The 13,962-nt window shown below is 57.0% G+C and overlaps 1 protein-coding gene across 1 annotated transcript; it reads left to right on the forward strand.

Moving 5' to 3' along the window:
- The first annotated feature begins 236 nt into the window (after positions 1 to 236).
- On the forward strand, positions 237 to 5,150 carry FOXJ1 (forkhead box J1). Its single transcript, XM_003786106.1, has 3 exons — positions 237 to 426; positions 1,010 to 1,676; positions 3,386 to 5,150. Exons 2-3 carry the CDS (start codon positions 1,179 to 1,181, stop codon positions 4,151 to 4,153), a joined length of 1,266 nt encoding a protein of 421 aa, XP_003786154.1. The 5' UTR covers positions 237 to 426; positions 1,010 to 1,178; the 3' UTR covers positions 4,154 to 5,150.
- Positions 5,151 to 13,962: the final 8,812 nt, after the last annotated feature.

Genomic DNA, 13,962 nt, shown 5'->3' on the forward strand with positions numbered 1-13,962 from the left:
AAGGAGTGGTGAACCGCGCGCTTCTCAGACCCCAGCGCGGGGCCCTAGGGCGGGAATGCTCCGAGTCCCGACGCGGTGGCGGGTAGGGGGTTGGGTGGCGCGGGAGAGGGCGGCAGAAGGAGGGAGTTCGAAGAGAGTTGCCGCAGAGTAGCGAGTGCCCGCGGTCGCCCTGGAGACGTGCTGACCAATAGCAGCAGCGGAAGCTGTTTATAGGGGCGGAGCGTCGCCATGGCAGCAGGAGAAGCCTTTGGAGCGGCTACTTAATGCCGGTCCCGGGGCCGCGGGCACTCAGAGAAGCGCCGTCGGGCGGGGGGGCGACGAGGGGCGCTGGAGGAGCCCTCGAGCTGGAGGCAGAGAGCCGCGGGGGGTGGGTGGGAGGAACTTCTTCCAGAACCTTCCTCGGGACCGGGCTGCTCTTTGAGCCAGGTAAGGGACGAGGGACGGGGAGGGCTACAGGCCACGGGAAGGGAGGGCCTCGGTACCAGCCCGCACTCCCAGGTCCCTGACAATGTGGTGGGCCAGGAACCGACATCTGAGGAATTTGAGGGAAACTCGCTTCCTGCCCCCACCTCATAACTCTATGTTCTGTTCTCTTCCTTTCCTTGACTGCCCCCCCAATCCTCATAGCCCTTCAACAATCAGACGACCTTCTCGCCCCCTGCCCCGTCGTTCTGCCTTCCCGGACATTTCGCCCCGTTTCCATTTGTTGTGGGAAGGAAAGGGTGCTGATTTCCTAGTCCTTGAGAAAGGAGGATGGACTCTTGTTCCCGTGCCCTCTTCCCTCTTTTGGCTAACAAAACCTTGAAGAGGAAAGGGAGAGAGAGGCAGCTCTGGTGGGGTCGGATGCCAGGGCATTGCTTCTGTTTCCCAGATCTTGACACTAAAAGATCCTGCCCAACGATCTTTGGATCTTTGGTGGGGATGGTTTTAGAAGAGATTCCCCCCCTTACACATACCCTCTCCCCTCAGGAGTGGGGTAAGAGTTCAGCTCCCACTGTGGTCCCCGCAGGCACCACATACGAATTTGGAGAGGGCGACCCCGGGGTCGCGAGATGGAAGCGCACGTCCGGGAGGCTGTGTAACTGGAGCTGCGGGAGTCAGCGGACCAGAGAGCGTGGCGGGCCACCCCCGGCTCAGCCGGTGGATGGTGACCGTCCCCTCGGAGAGTCGCGGCAGACATGGCGGAGAGCTGGCTGCGCCTCTCGGGAGCAGGCCCGGCAGAGGAGGTCGGGCCGGAGGGCGGCCTGGAGGAGCCCGACGCCCTCGATGACAGCCTGACCAGCCTACAGTGGCTGCAGGAATTCTCCATTCTTAACGCCAAGGCACCTGCCCTGCCCCCGGGGGGCACCGACCCCCACGGCTACCACCAGGTGCCAGGCTCCGCGGCGCCTGGGTCCCCCCTGGCGGCTGACCCTGCCTGCCTGGGGCAGCCGCACACGCCAGGCAAGCCCACTTCGTCGTGCACGTCGCGGAGCGCGCCCCCGGGGCTGCGGGCCCCACCCCCCGACGACGTGGACTACGCCACCAACCCACATGTGAAGCCTCCCTACTCGTACGCCACGCTCATCTGCATGGCCATGCAGGCAAGCAAGGCCACCAAGATCACCCTGTCGGCCATCTACAAGTGGATCACGGACAACTTCTGCTACTTCCGCCATGCCGATCCCACCTGGCAGGTAGGGGAGGCAAGAGCGGTGGCTGCTCCCTCCCCACTCCCTTTCTCCCCACACCACAGTGGATTCACATTCCAAATCTTCAGGCCATGTAGGTGTGGAGCAGCTGCCAGGGCCTAGGAGGGGAGGACCAAGAGTCCAGTTCTTGGAACTGCCCCTCTTTTGACTTCCAAAAGGAGAGAAGGGAGAATGTCCAGGGACAAAGGGCATCAGGGGTACAGACTTTGAGGTTCTAGCCCCTAGAATCTAGGGGAAGGCACCTGCCATTTATCCAGCAGGCCCAGCCAAAGGCCAGGGCTAGACTATGTGCAGACACAGCCCCCTGGGGGAAGTGGTGGACTGAGGGCACATTCTTGTCCCAAGTCCTAGAATTCCTAGACACTGCCCTACTCACAGACAGTTTGCCAGGGCTGGACTCAGAAAATGACACTGGAGCCTGGCTAGTAAGCCAGGCTCTTCATCCCACCTTTTTGCAACTGGCTTGGGGAATGGGTGTGAGAGAGTGCTTGTAAGGGGTGAAGGCCAGCTGTGTCCCATTGGAGAGCCATTGGGGCCCTTCCTAAAACTGCCATTCTAGCCCCACCACCACCACAGCAACTCCTCCCCAGTTTCCTGCCTCCACCCCCTCTTCTCAGCCAACCTCCCTGGAGAGACAATTACCTGAGCCAGGTACTTTCCACAAGGGCTCTGCTTGCTACATTGGCTTTGTGTTCCAAGTCTCCGGAACCTGGTACAGAGCAGTCAGGAGCCCAGGCCACCATATAAACATCCAGCTTGCTGGGGGGCACTGTCCTAGCTCAGCACCTTCCCGCTGTCCCAGCCCAGGACCCTGTCCCCTAGCATTGTTTGGACAAGATTAAGCACCTAAGAATAACACATGGCAGCATGATGATGGGTTTGAGGCTGGGTAGACATTGCCCTGAGCATCTTCAGTGATCAGAACCAAGGGCAATTAGAGAAAGACACCCCAGCAATGCCTAGACTCTTCTCCGGGGCACCCAAAGAGGGCAGGTTACAGGATCACATCATAATCCAAAGCATTCCAAATGGCCCTGACCCTGAGGTAGTGCCATTTATAGCCTCAGTGAGAAAGCAGAGACCCCACCCCCACCCTACCCTAAGTCTGTGCAGTTCAGCTTTTGGAAATGGGCCTCAGGAATGAGCACTATGCTCTTGGCTAGGTAATAATCAACTGAGCCTGGGTTGGGAAGAAGGGGCCCTGGGGGGTGAAGGCTCAAGCCAGCAGCTGGCTCTACAAACAAGGAAAGACACCAAACACACACACATACCCCATCCTCAGCTACCCAGCCCCCTCCCTCGACCCACTCACTCCACAGAGGGCCAGCCAGGCCCAGGCAAGGGAGATGGCGGTCCAGGCCCTGGGAGAGCCCAGGGCTTTGGCCAGAGGCCCCAAGTGGCAGGGTAAGGGAGGGAGGGCAGGTGACGGGGTGGGGGGGTGGCACTGTGAGACACCCTGCAGCTCAGAACTCGGATGACTGAGCAGGCAGATATCCGGGCAACAGGGAACAAAAGCCCCCGACAGCACTCCAGGCTCCCAGTGCCCTGTGGCTGGTGTCCCAGAGCCACAGCCGCCTGGTTAGAGCAGCCAGTCCGTTCTCCTCTCCCCTTCATGTATGGGGGTCACTAGGTGCCACTTCATCACCGGGATCCACACTGATCTAGTGGTTCCTCTTTCTCTCTCCCTCTGCCAGAATTCCATCCGCCACAACCTGTCCCTGAACAAGTGCTTCATCAAGGTGCCTCGGGAAAAGGACGAGCCAGGCAAGGGGGGCTTCTGGCGCATTGACCCCCAGTATGCTGAGCGGCTGCTGAGCGGGGCCTTCAAGAAGCGGGGGCTGCCACCAGTACACATCCACCCAGCCTTCGCCCGCCAGGCCGCACAGGAGCCAAGTGCTGCCCCCTGGGCCCGGCCACTGACGGTGAACACTGAGGCCCAGCAGCTGCTACGGGAGTTTGAAGAGGCCACTGGGGAGGCAGGCTGGGGCATGGGTGAGGGCAGGCTGGGGCATAAGCGCAAACAGCCGCTGCCCAAACGGGTAGCCAAGGTCTCACGACCCCCCAGCACCCTGCTGCTGACCCAGGAGGAGCAGGGCGAGCTGGAGCCCCTCAAAGGCAACTTTGACTGGGAGGCCATTTTCGATGCTGGCACGCTGGGCGGGGAGCTGGGCGCCCTGGAGGGCCTGGAGCTGAGTCCGCCACTGAGCCCTGCCTTGCATGGGGATGTGGACCTCACCGTCCACGGCCGCCACATCGACTGCCCCGCTACCTGGGGCCCTCCGGTGGAGCAGGCTGCAGACAGCCTGGACTTCGATGAGACCTTCCTGGCCACATCCTTCCTGCAGCACCCCTGGGATGAGAGTGGCAGTGGCTGCCTTCCCCCAGAGCCCCTCTTTGAGGCCGGGGATGCCACTCTGGCTGCCGACCTGCAGGACTGGGCCAGTGTGGGCTCCTTCTTGTAAGAGGCCAGGCCCCACCCCACCTCTGGACAGTGCCCGAGTGAGAGCCCAAAACTGCCCCCCCAGCACAGGCCCACGGACACCCACCGCCCAGGCAGGGGCTGGGCCAGGTCTCCCAAGCCTGGTGTCATGAGACTACATGGCCACCAGCCCCTGCTGACCTCAGATTCCAGCCCAGGAGGCTGAGAACTGGGTGCCCAGGACCAGAATTGCTGCCTTCCCATCCAGCTCCCTGTACACCAGTGTTTCATTGATCCATGTCTCCCCTGCCCCCAGGAACAGGTGAAAGGGCCCTGCACCTTGAAAGCTGAGGCCCGGGGTGGGGGTGGGGGTGGGCTGGCCAGGCTGAGGAGGAACAGAAAGGGCCCTCCCCAGAGTGCCCAGACTCCCTCTTGCTTCTCCAGGTCTCTATCCAGAGAAAGTTCCCAGGTACAACAAATGCTAATTAGGTGACAGCAAATTAACCCCCTGGAGGCCTCTCCTGGCAAAGCCTCCCTGGAGCCTGGGGGGCAGAGGCTGGACTGGGAGAGTGGGGCAGAGCAAGGAGACAGAAATGAGGGGAGCACAGGATGGGGCATGGAAATCTTCCCTCAGACCTCAGGGTCTCGGCCAGGCCCCATCCCCAGGGTAGCTGTAAATGGCAAATCTTTGAGCCCAACATGAGACTGGGATCAGCAGGAAGTTGAGGTTCTGAGGGCTGGGGCAGGGATCCTAGGGGGTGGGGGGTGGGAACAGCCAGACTAACTTAGTGTGTGTAGCTGTAGCTGAGGCTTAACTGGGAGGGGCACCGAGCTTGCTGGAACCACTGGGACCAAGAAGAGGGGAGCCCTGTGCCCTTGCCTGTTCTTGTGGCAGGCAGACAGGCAGGTGTACCTTGCTCCACCCTGACCCCCTGGGCTGCAGCCCACATCTACCCTCCTGCCCTATGGGGCAATTTAACCTTTTTCATGGAAAGTTATTTACAATAAGAAATTTTTAAAAATAAAATTTTTAAAAATCTGAAAATAGACCTGCTCAAAACTTTCTTTGGGAACAGGTAAGGGCCAATGTTCCAGAAGGGGACACTGATAGCTTGCAGAGACCTTGATGAACTCCCCACAACTTGGAAGTCCCTAGCAGCCTGGGCTCCAGTGCCCCCATCTGCCCAAAGGGGAAACTTGTGCCTAGATCAGCTGGAGACATGGGAGGGGTTTAGCCCCTGCTCCGCCCACATAGGGACTCACAAAGGACCATGCATCCCTCACCATCAGGCCCCCCACTGTGAGGGCCTGCCTGGGCTTGCCAGCCTGAGCCTCTCTCCAGTGTCTCCCTGCCTCAGTCCTCTCTCCTAGAGGGACCAGGTATGAAGTCACAGGCCCCAGCCCCAGGGCCCCCACTTCCCACTCTGGTGTGCATTCACCCAGTGCAGGCCTGGGGATGAGGGAGGCCAGTAGGGGGCGGAGAGGGAGGTGTTCCGAGTCTCTCTCCTACTCATACCAGCAGGTCCACAGTGTGAGGGACCAGACTACCAAGAGTCCTGGTGGGGAAATTGAGGCACAGGAAATGTGTGTCGTTGACATTCAGTCAGAACCTTTCAATCCCCTCCCCCTAGCTTAGCCTGGGATTTACCTCTCCGTGCAACACCCCCACCCCGCCACCCACATGCTCTCCCTGGTGCAAGGCACTCCCCAGCAGCTTCCACATGCACACATGCACACGCACATGTGTGTGCCCACACACACAGGGGAACAAAGAGGCACTGCCCTAAGCCTCCATGGACCCCTTTCTCCCGATGCCCCTTTCTTTGTCCTCAAGGTTGGCTCTAAGCCAACCTGGCATTCCCCTGCTAACTCGCTGCTTTCACTTGCTAATTATTCCAAATATCCCAGAAGGGCACACACACTGAAGGCCTTACTGAGCCCACCTCCTCCACAAGGCAGGCTAAGGGGGCTGCCCCAGCCTCCACTCCACCACCAGGCAACTCCCCCTTTCTATCTCCACCACCCACCCCCTCCTCTCCATAGACCCCAGTGTTGGGGGAACGAAGTGGGCTCCGGCCTTCCCCACTGGTCTCTAGGAACAGTTTCCCAGCCCAGGTGAGGTGTGAGCACCCTGAATGGACAGATGGGGTGTGTCACCATCTGCCCCAGGCCCATGATGGGGGAAAGAGGGGCATTGTCAGGGGCAGGCAGAACCGCCCATTAGGGGATCACGAGGCCCAAGAAGCAGAGGTTTGCTCCTAGCTGCCAGGGCAGTCACCAGGAGCTCCAGAAAATTGAGAAGCCCGGGCTGTACCTTGGACTAGTCAGACCAGGGTGGAGGGGGAAGTATCAACATATTAAAAGGTCTCCAAACGCTTCCAATGTGTAGTAGCCCAAACTGAGAGGAGGCCCTGGAGAGGGCTTTGCATCCCCTTTCAGGAAGCACGTTGGGGAGTGGGAAAGAGAGCCTTGGAGCCTGCCCCTCAGCTGGGTGGCATTTTTTTTAAAGGTGTTTATTTACCTGTTATTTACTTATTGACTCAATGTAATCCCAACCAAAATGTGTTTTGCACCATGTGACAATAAATTACCAACGTGATGCCCCATTATACTAATACTTCAGTGAGTATTTCTTTAAAACAAAGACACTTTAAACCCAAGTAAAATCATTAAAATCAGGAAATGAACATTGGCCAGATAATCCCATGGAATCGACTCACAGATATCACTCAAATTTTGCAGACTGCCCCAGCAATGCTGCTGTGCTGGTAGCTGACTGCAGGATGACACTCCACTCACTGTCCCATCCCCTCTGAGACTGTGGCCCATGACTCAAGATCTCTGGGCAGGTTCTGTATCTCCTCTAACATGCAAGCCCCACTTTTGAGGTGACCAGCCCCTGAGCCACTTCATTCTTAGGTGTTGGGGCAAGACCCTACCCAATGCAAGGAGCCACTGTCTGTCCCCTAACTTCTTCCTTTTCCCCATTCTCTGCCCTCCCCCTTCCTGGCTAGAGATCTCCCAGCCAGGAATGCTATGGGAGGAAGGCCAGGAGTTCAGACCTTGGGGGACTTCCCTCCCAGTCCAGAGCACATCCTGTTCCACTGGAAGGCCACCTGGGGCCCAGTGACTCTCAGGTCTGGAAGACCCCCAGGGATCCCTACAACCCCTTAACTTATGCTCTGCTGGGGTAAACTTGCTAGGCTCCCGGCTGAGCGGGGGCTACTCTGGGGCAGGAGTGGCTCTTCATCCCCCACTCCCCCCACCTGGATGGACGTGCAGAGGAAGAGTGTGAGCTGGAGGGAGAAGGCAGGGGGCTCAAGAACCAGGTGCAGTTCCCACCTGTGCTGAGGCCCAAAGGTAACAGGTGTACCTAGACTCCCAGCAGGGGGCAGTGGGCTGGCCCGTGGGCAGGCCTGGGCCTGTCTGGAGTAGGGGTGTAGGGAGGGGCCCAGAGGGCCTGCCCTGTTAACAATGGGGTGGGAGAGCAGCCCAGCCTCCTGCTGACACATTCCTGTTTGATCAGGAGGAAAACACAGGTGACAAAGGAGGGGAGGCACCTGGAGCAGGAGAGGGGGCTTTGTGGACCACCCATGCTAGGGCATTAGTGGTATTAGTGGTGTTAGTGGGGGGACAGGTGATGATGAGGTGTCTAGAAGCCTGGGGGGTTGGGTCGGTGCCCTCCTCTCAGGGCACATGTGTCTATGGCCCCCCACTCTGTGGCTCTCAGGTGAAACAGGTCAGAGCCACCGGGCATGCTCAGGCCTGAACTTTCCCTGCATGCATCAGACACAGGTAGGGGCTGACTGGAAGGACACTGTCCCCCAGAAGCCAACCAGCCTGAGCTGGCTGGGCAAGGCAAGTGAGGGGCATATTAACTGATAGGAATGTCAGGGCTGAAGGCCCCCCTGCCGGCCCCCTCCAGCCTCTTGATGTAGTCCTGAACTGACCACCGCCCCTGGGGCCACATCACTCTGTCCTGAGAGCAGGATGGGCTCAGACCCCAGGCTCTCTTTCACTCTTGAAGGAAGCAGCTCTGAGCTCCCAGGAAAGCGAGAGTTCCTGGAACTGGAGAGGGTAAGCTAGTACACACCCCACTCAGCCCACCGGCCCTAGCAGCTGCCTGAGTGCTGCTGTTTGCCCAGGGAATTAAGCTGAGGCTGGAGGTTGCTGGCGTTTGCCCCTACCTAGTCCAGCCACCCACAGGCCCTGTTAGTGGCCCTGCCCCCAGCCTGTCCTGCCCCCTTCCTCCCTAGCTCTGGACACCAGGCCTTGTCCCCATCCCCACCTAGCCTCAGAGTTTCCTCAACTTCCTTGAAGTGAACTTTGCTAGGAGTTGGGCTAGAGCATGGGGGAGGTACTGATCGGGACACAGGCCCTTCCTCATGAACCCACAAGTCTGCAGCCCCTGTAGCAGCTAAGCTGCCTATCTTGCTCATTTCTACATTTGAAGCATCAGACCCAGTGGCCAACTTGTTAAGCAGTTCTTAAAAGCACAGAAGATGAATGAATGAAGGTGGTACAGTGGAGGCTGTCAGTGCCCTCAAAGGCTGCGGCAAACGGGGTGAGCCAGGAGGAGGGAGGACACTGGGCAAGGAAGAAGGGATGGCAGAGGGAGGACTTCTTCGCTCTCACCTGCTCCCTTGTCCATTCTCCTGGGCTAGGTCCCCTCCAGGAGGGGACAGGCGGTAGGGACTGGTGAGGACAGGGCCAGGAGGCAGGACTGGTAAGGACAGAGTGGCATTCGAGATCCCCACCTCTTTTATTACCCTTCCAAATGCATAGGATTGGCAATGAGCCTTCTACCTGTTCGCACCCCATCAGTAAGGTCACCAGGACAGAGCTGTGTCCAGCCCAGCTGTTCCCACCCCACTGTGTACCAAGACTGGGCCCTGGGCCCACCAAGGCAGATACTCTAGGAGTCTGCCCAGGCCCAGTGGTCCAGGGTTCTCAAGGTGGGAGACCTGGGAGGAGCCTGGGAGCCCCAGTGCTCCAGTGGGTTTTCTGGCTAATGATTAACCCTGGCCTATGGAGAAGAGTGACCAGGTAGATGGGATGAGATGGGGTCTCACCAGGCCAGGTGGGGTGGAGGAGGTACTAGGGTGCAGGAAGTGTCGGTGGGTGGACCTCACAGAGGCTTAGGACTCACACCCCACCTATGCTCCCCTGCCCATGCTCCCGGGCTCCCTAGTGCACATGTGGGCTTCACTGGAGGGAGTGGGACATTGCGAATCTACCTGGAAGGAATCCAAGCAGAGGAGGAGAATCAGCCAGACTCTCCAACTGGGCCCAGGCAGAGGTGGGTCATGAAGGGGATACTTCCAACTCCAGGCCCCCACCCAGCACTTGAGCTTTAGGCTCCATGCTCCCAGTCCAGGGAGCTCTTGTCTGAAGGAAGAGTTTTGGAGAAAACTGGGGGCCAGGGCCAGGAGTGGGGGGACAGTGGGAAAGGAGAAGGATGAGCCACTAGGACACCAGGTTCCGTATGGTGCAGACCTGAGAGCAGGCCAGATACCTTCAGTTTGCAGAGCAGCATGCCTGTCTCAGGTCTGCCCCTGACTCTGGAGCTGTGCGGTCCCAGGGCCTGTCCCTGCCTCAGTGTTCAGTGCGGCCCTGAAGGGAGAGCACCCTCTTCCTGAGACTTGAACTTGGGCCTCCCAGATTCCTCCACATAGAAGACCTGTGATGGCATCCAGTGGGACTTGGGAAGGGGATTTAGAGACTAAAAAAGAGATGAGGCACAGACACAGAAGACAAAGATGCAGCCACAAAATGAAAGTTAATCCAGCCCCAGGAAACTGAAGGAGTCTGAAGGAGCAGGCACTTAACAGGTCCTTGCTGAATTCAGAAATGGATGGATAACTACATGAATTTAAAATGGAAGTGAGGGCAGCATCTGTGGCTCAGTGAGTAGGGTGCCAGCCCCATATGCTGGAGGTGGTGGGTTCAAACCCAGCCCCAGCCCAAAACTGCAATAAATAAATACATAAAAATAAAATGGAGGCGAGGCTGGAGGCTGTGGTGGTAGATCCTGGCCTATAATCCCAGGACTAGCACTTTGGGAGGCTAAGGAGGTAGGATCACTTGAGGCCAGGAGTTCGAAATCAGCCTGGGCAACATGAGCAAGACCTGGTCTCTACAAAGTTTTTAAAAAATTAGCCAGGCATGGTGGCATGGGCTTGTAGTCCCAGCTACCCGGGAGGCTAAGTAGGGGAAGATCACTTGAGTCCAAGAGTTTGAGACTTCTGTCAGCTATGGTCCTGGCACTGCACTCCAGCCTGGGTGAAAGAGCAAGATTCTGCCCCCCCCCCAAAATGGAGTGTAGCTAATTTGGGGAGGGAAGAAGGGAGACTGTAAAAGCTTTGGGGTATCTTTTGAAGGTCACCTCAGATTATTCAGAGGAGACACTATTGGCAGCTGGATACAAGAAAGTTAAAGGAGATAGATCCACGGCCAAGACACAGTCACAGGGAGCACAATGATGAAGCTCAAAGCTAAAGGCGGTGCACAGACTCATCCAGAAAAGAGAACAGAGACCAGAAGAGAGAATAGAGAGCAGGGACAGAGCCTTGACAAGGACCATTATTAGCAAACCAGGCAGAGGACCAGGGAAGAAGAACCAAAACAGAGGGAGGCAGAGAGCCCCAGCAGTCAGGAGCCTCAGGAACTCAGGCAGGGGGAGTGACTGCATTTTCCTGACCTCCTCCCCCTCAACCCTGCCACATACCTGTTCCCAGCAGGCCCTGCCCACTGCCCTGCAGAGAGAGACCAGTGCAGGAGAGGCTGGAAGCCTGGACAGGCCGTGGAGGTCCCCATGGCCTTCCACAGGGCCATTTCCTTAGTGTGGTGGAAGCACTGGCCAGCTGTAGTGGCTCACACCTATAATCCCACACTTTGGGAGGCTAAAGCAGGAAGACTGGTTGAAGCCAGGCAGAAGTTTGACACCAGCCTGGGCAACATAGTGAGACCCTGTCTCTATAAAAAATTTAGAAATGATGCTGGGTATGGTGGCTCACACCTGTAATCCTAGCACTCTGGGAGACCAAGGCAGATGGATTGCCTGAGTCAGGAGTTCTAGACCAGCCTAATTAGATGAGAGTGAGACCCCCATCTCTAAAAAAAAATACCTGAGTATTATGGTGGGCCCATATAGTCCCAGCTGCTTGGGAGGTGAGGCAAGAGGATTGCTTGAGCAAAAGAGTTGAGTTTGCTGTGAGCTATGATGCTACAGCACCCTATAAGGACGACAAAGCAAGACTATCTCAAAAAAAAAAAAAAATGTAGAAATGAGCTGGTGTGGTGGTTCATGCCTGTAGTCCAACTACTCAGTAGGCTGAGACCGGAGAATCACTTGATCCCAGGAGTTGGAGATTATAGTGAGCTATGACTGTGCCACTGTACTCCAGCCTGAGAGGCAGAGCAAGTCTCTGTCTCAAAAAAACAAATCCTAGAAAACTGAGGCAGTAAAAAGCTGATTACAAGGTTAGCAAACGGGGCAAATTTTGGACTTTCTTGTAAGGCAAGCTGGCCTTCTAATTAGAGGGCTGTAGAGACAGGGTCTCACTATGCCCAGGCTAGTTTCAAACTCTTGGCCTCAAGTGATCCTCCCACTTCTGCCTCCCGAAGCGCTGGGATTACAGGCTTGAGCCACTGTGTTTTGTCCTTCTTAAAAGAGGAGGCAGGGACATTCAGCAGGGTGCAGAGAGGAAAGGAATTATAGGCAGGAGGAAGAAAGTGGGCCAAGACATGGAGGTGGGGCCTATTGGCTTGCTCAGGCAGCTGCCAGCCACACAGGAGTGGGACAGTAAGGGAGCATGTGACCTTCTTAAGTGTACTTCTGGCCACAGCACTGCAATGACTTCCCTTGTCTCCAGAAGGATTTCAGGCCCCCTAAGCATGATTAAAATTTGACTCCTGCTGGCCACTCATCTTCTCACTTACCCCTGCCCTCTGCAACCAGTCACACTAATATATTACTCAGAATCATTTTCACTTTTTCTGTCCTTAACCCTGTCTTCTACCTTTAATGACACCCCCTGACACACACTCTCCCCTTCACCTGGGTGACTCCCTTTAGAACTTAGTTCCAAGGTCACATTATCTGAGTAACCCTGGCACCCCCACCTGGGTTAGGTGTCAGCTCTAGGGTCCCCCAGCATCCTAAACAGAATGTGTGTTGATGTCCCCTGCCTGCCTGGGAGCCCCTAAGGACCTGGCCAGTGGAGCTCATGTTCACACCTACATCTCCTGTCTCCAGCAGAAGCCCGGGACTTTATGACCGTATGATGGCTGAGAGGAGGCCATTGCATCAGTTGGCTAGCCTCTGAAAGGCCCCAGGCTCTAAGTCTGGCTTGGAGAGCTATAGGCCCAGATTCCTGGAGGGGCAGGGTAGGGAGCCAAGCTGGTCTGTTTGCCCTCTTTGTGGGAGGCAGGAGCAGCCAGAGCAGTCCTCCATCATTCAAACAAGGATCTTTAGTCTCCAGGAGGCCTGAGGAGCTTTCTGGTGTCACCTACAGATGAGGAAACTGAGGCACAGGGAGAGGTGGCAGCTCTAAGAGTGCTGGCACAGCGAGGCTGGCTTCTCCTGGGCACTGCTGATTGAGGGACCCATCTGGATGTCTGCCACTCTCCACTCAGCACATTGGCAGCGTGTGCCTTCCATGTTGATGAGGAGCTCCAGGAGGGCAGAGGCAGTGCCCAGGTCTCTGTGGCACCTGTCAGGAGTCAGGTATAATGTTCAGTTTGTGCTCAACAGAGCGGGGCAGATTGAAAGGGAGATGGCAGGACACACCCCACTTCTCACAGTGACTTATCAGCAGAACTAGACCCAAAGGCTAGTTTTCAACTGGGCAGGCAGTGGGGGCCAGAGGCAAGGGGTCAGACCCATCCTGCCTGCCCTCAGGGACCCCAGGCCTCACCTCCCAGCCCAGCCCTCTGCTCTGGCCTTAGTAAAAAGCCCCTATCGAAGGTCTCTCACTGTGTGTGGCACCCTGCCAGGTAATGTGCACAGAGAATCGTCTATGCCTGTCTCTGGCCCTTCTCTGCTCATTCATTCATTCAACAAATCTCAGGCAGACAGGAGGGCCCCTATGTGGTGTGGAGGACACACAAACACACACAGCAAGGGCAAATGGATCCCAGGAGTGTGCTGGGACTCCCTCCAGGGTCAACTCTGCATCAGGGCCACTATCAAATCAGGGAACAGGCCTCCTGGCTTCCCATTGCAATGGTGGGATGCATCAGCCCTCAGCTTACGGTGCAGGTAGACACTTGGCCCAGGGCCTGCTTGCGGGAGGACCTCCCTACATCCTGCCCCCAGCCAGTAGCCTGAGTCTTTTCTAGTTATTGCCCACCACACTCCTCACTTGCTATCCACAGGCCATTCTTGCCCCATGGCCCACCCTTGAGGCTCTCCACCAAATATAGTTCAACCCTAGCTGATGTCTGGGTCCCTCAGCGCTCTCCTACTCCTGCCAAACTTAGCTCTCCTATGGGGACACCCATGTCACTTCCCTACGTCCCAGCACTCCATAGGGATGGTTCCTTTTCCCCTGATCCCACTTCCATCCTTCAAGTACCCACCCACATACCTGTGCCTCCAAAGGCCTCCTCGATGTGCCACATGACATGGCTGTTTCTAGGCCCACAGCCCTTTGTCCCTTGCATCACATCAGCCTGCAGGGCACCAAATTCCCCACTGCTTCCAAGAAAACTCTCTTATCTGCAACCTTAGCCTGCAGAAGGGGTTAGGAGGTGCCCTGGAGGCCCTCCACCCTTTCTCTTCCTGCAAGTTCCTGAACAAATTAATGAACCTGCCTGCCCTGGACCAGGAAAGGACCCCGCTCCTGCTGA

This window comes from Otolemur garnettii, unplaced genomic scaffold, assembly GCF_000181295.1.
Source record: "Otolemur garnettii isolate 467f Iridium unplaced genomic scaffold, OtoGar3 scaffold00018, whole genome shotgun sequence".
NCBI classification, from domain to species: Eukaryota; Metazoa; Chordata; class Mammalia; order Primates; family Galagidae; genus Otolemur; species Otolemur garnettii.

What these genes read in the sequence shown, in the direction of transcription:
- FOXJ1 (XM_003786106.1), top strand. Translation starts at nt 1,179, where the DNA reads ATGGCGGAGAGCTGGCTGCGCCTCTCGGGAGCAGGCCCGGCAGAGGAG. An exon ending in ATGCCGATCCCACCTGGCAG is followed by an intron (nt 1,677 to 3,385) that starts GTAGGGGAGGCA and finishes TCCCTCTGCCAG; the next exon opens with AATTCCATCCGCCACAACCT.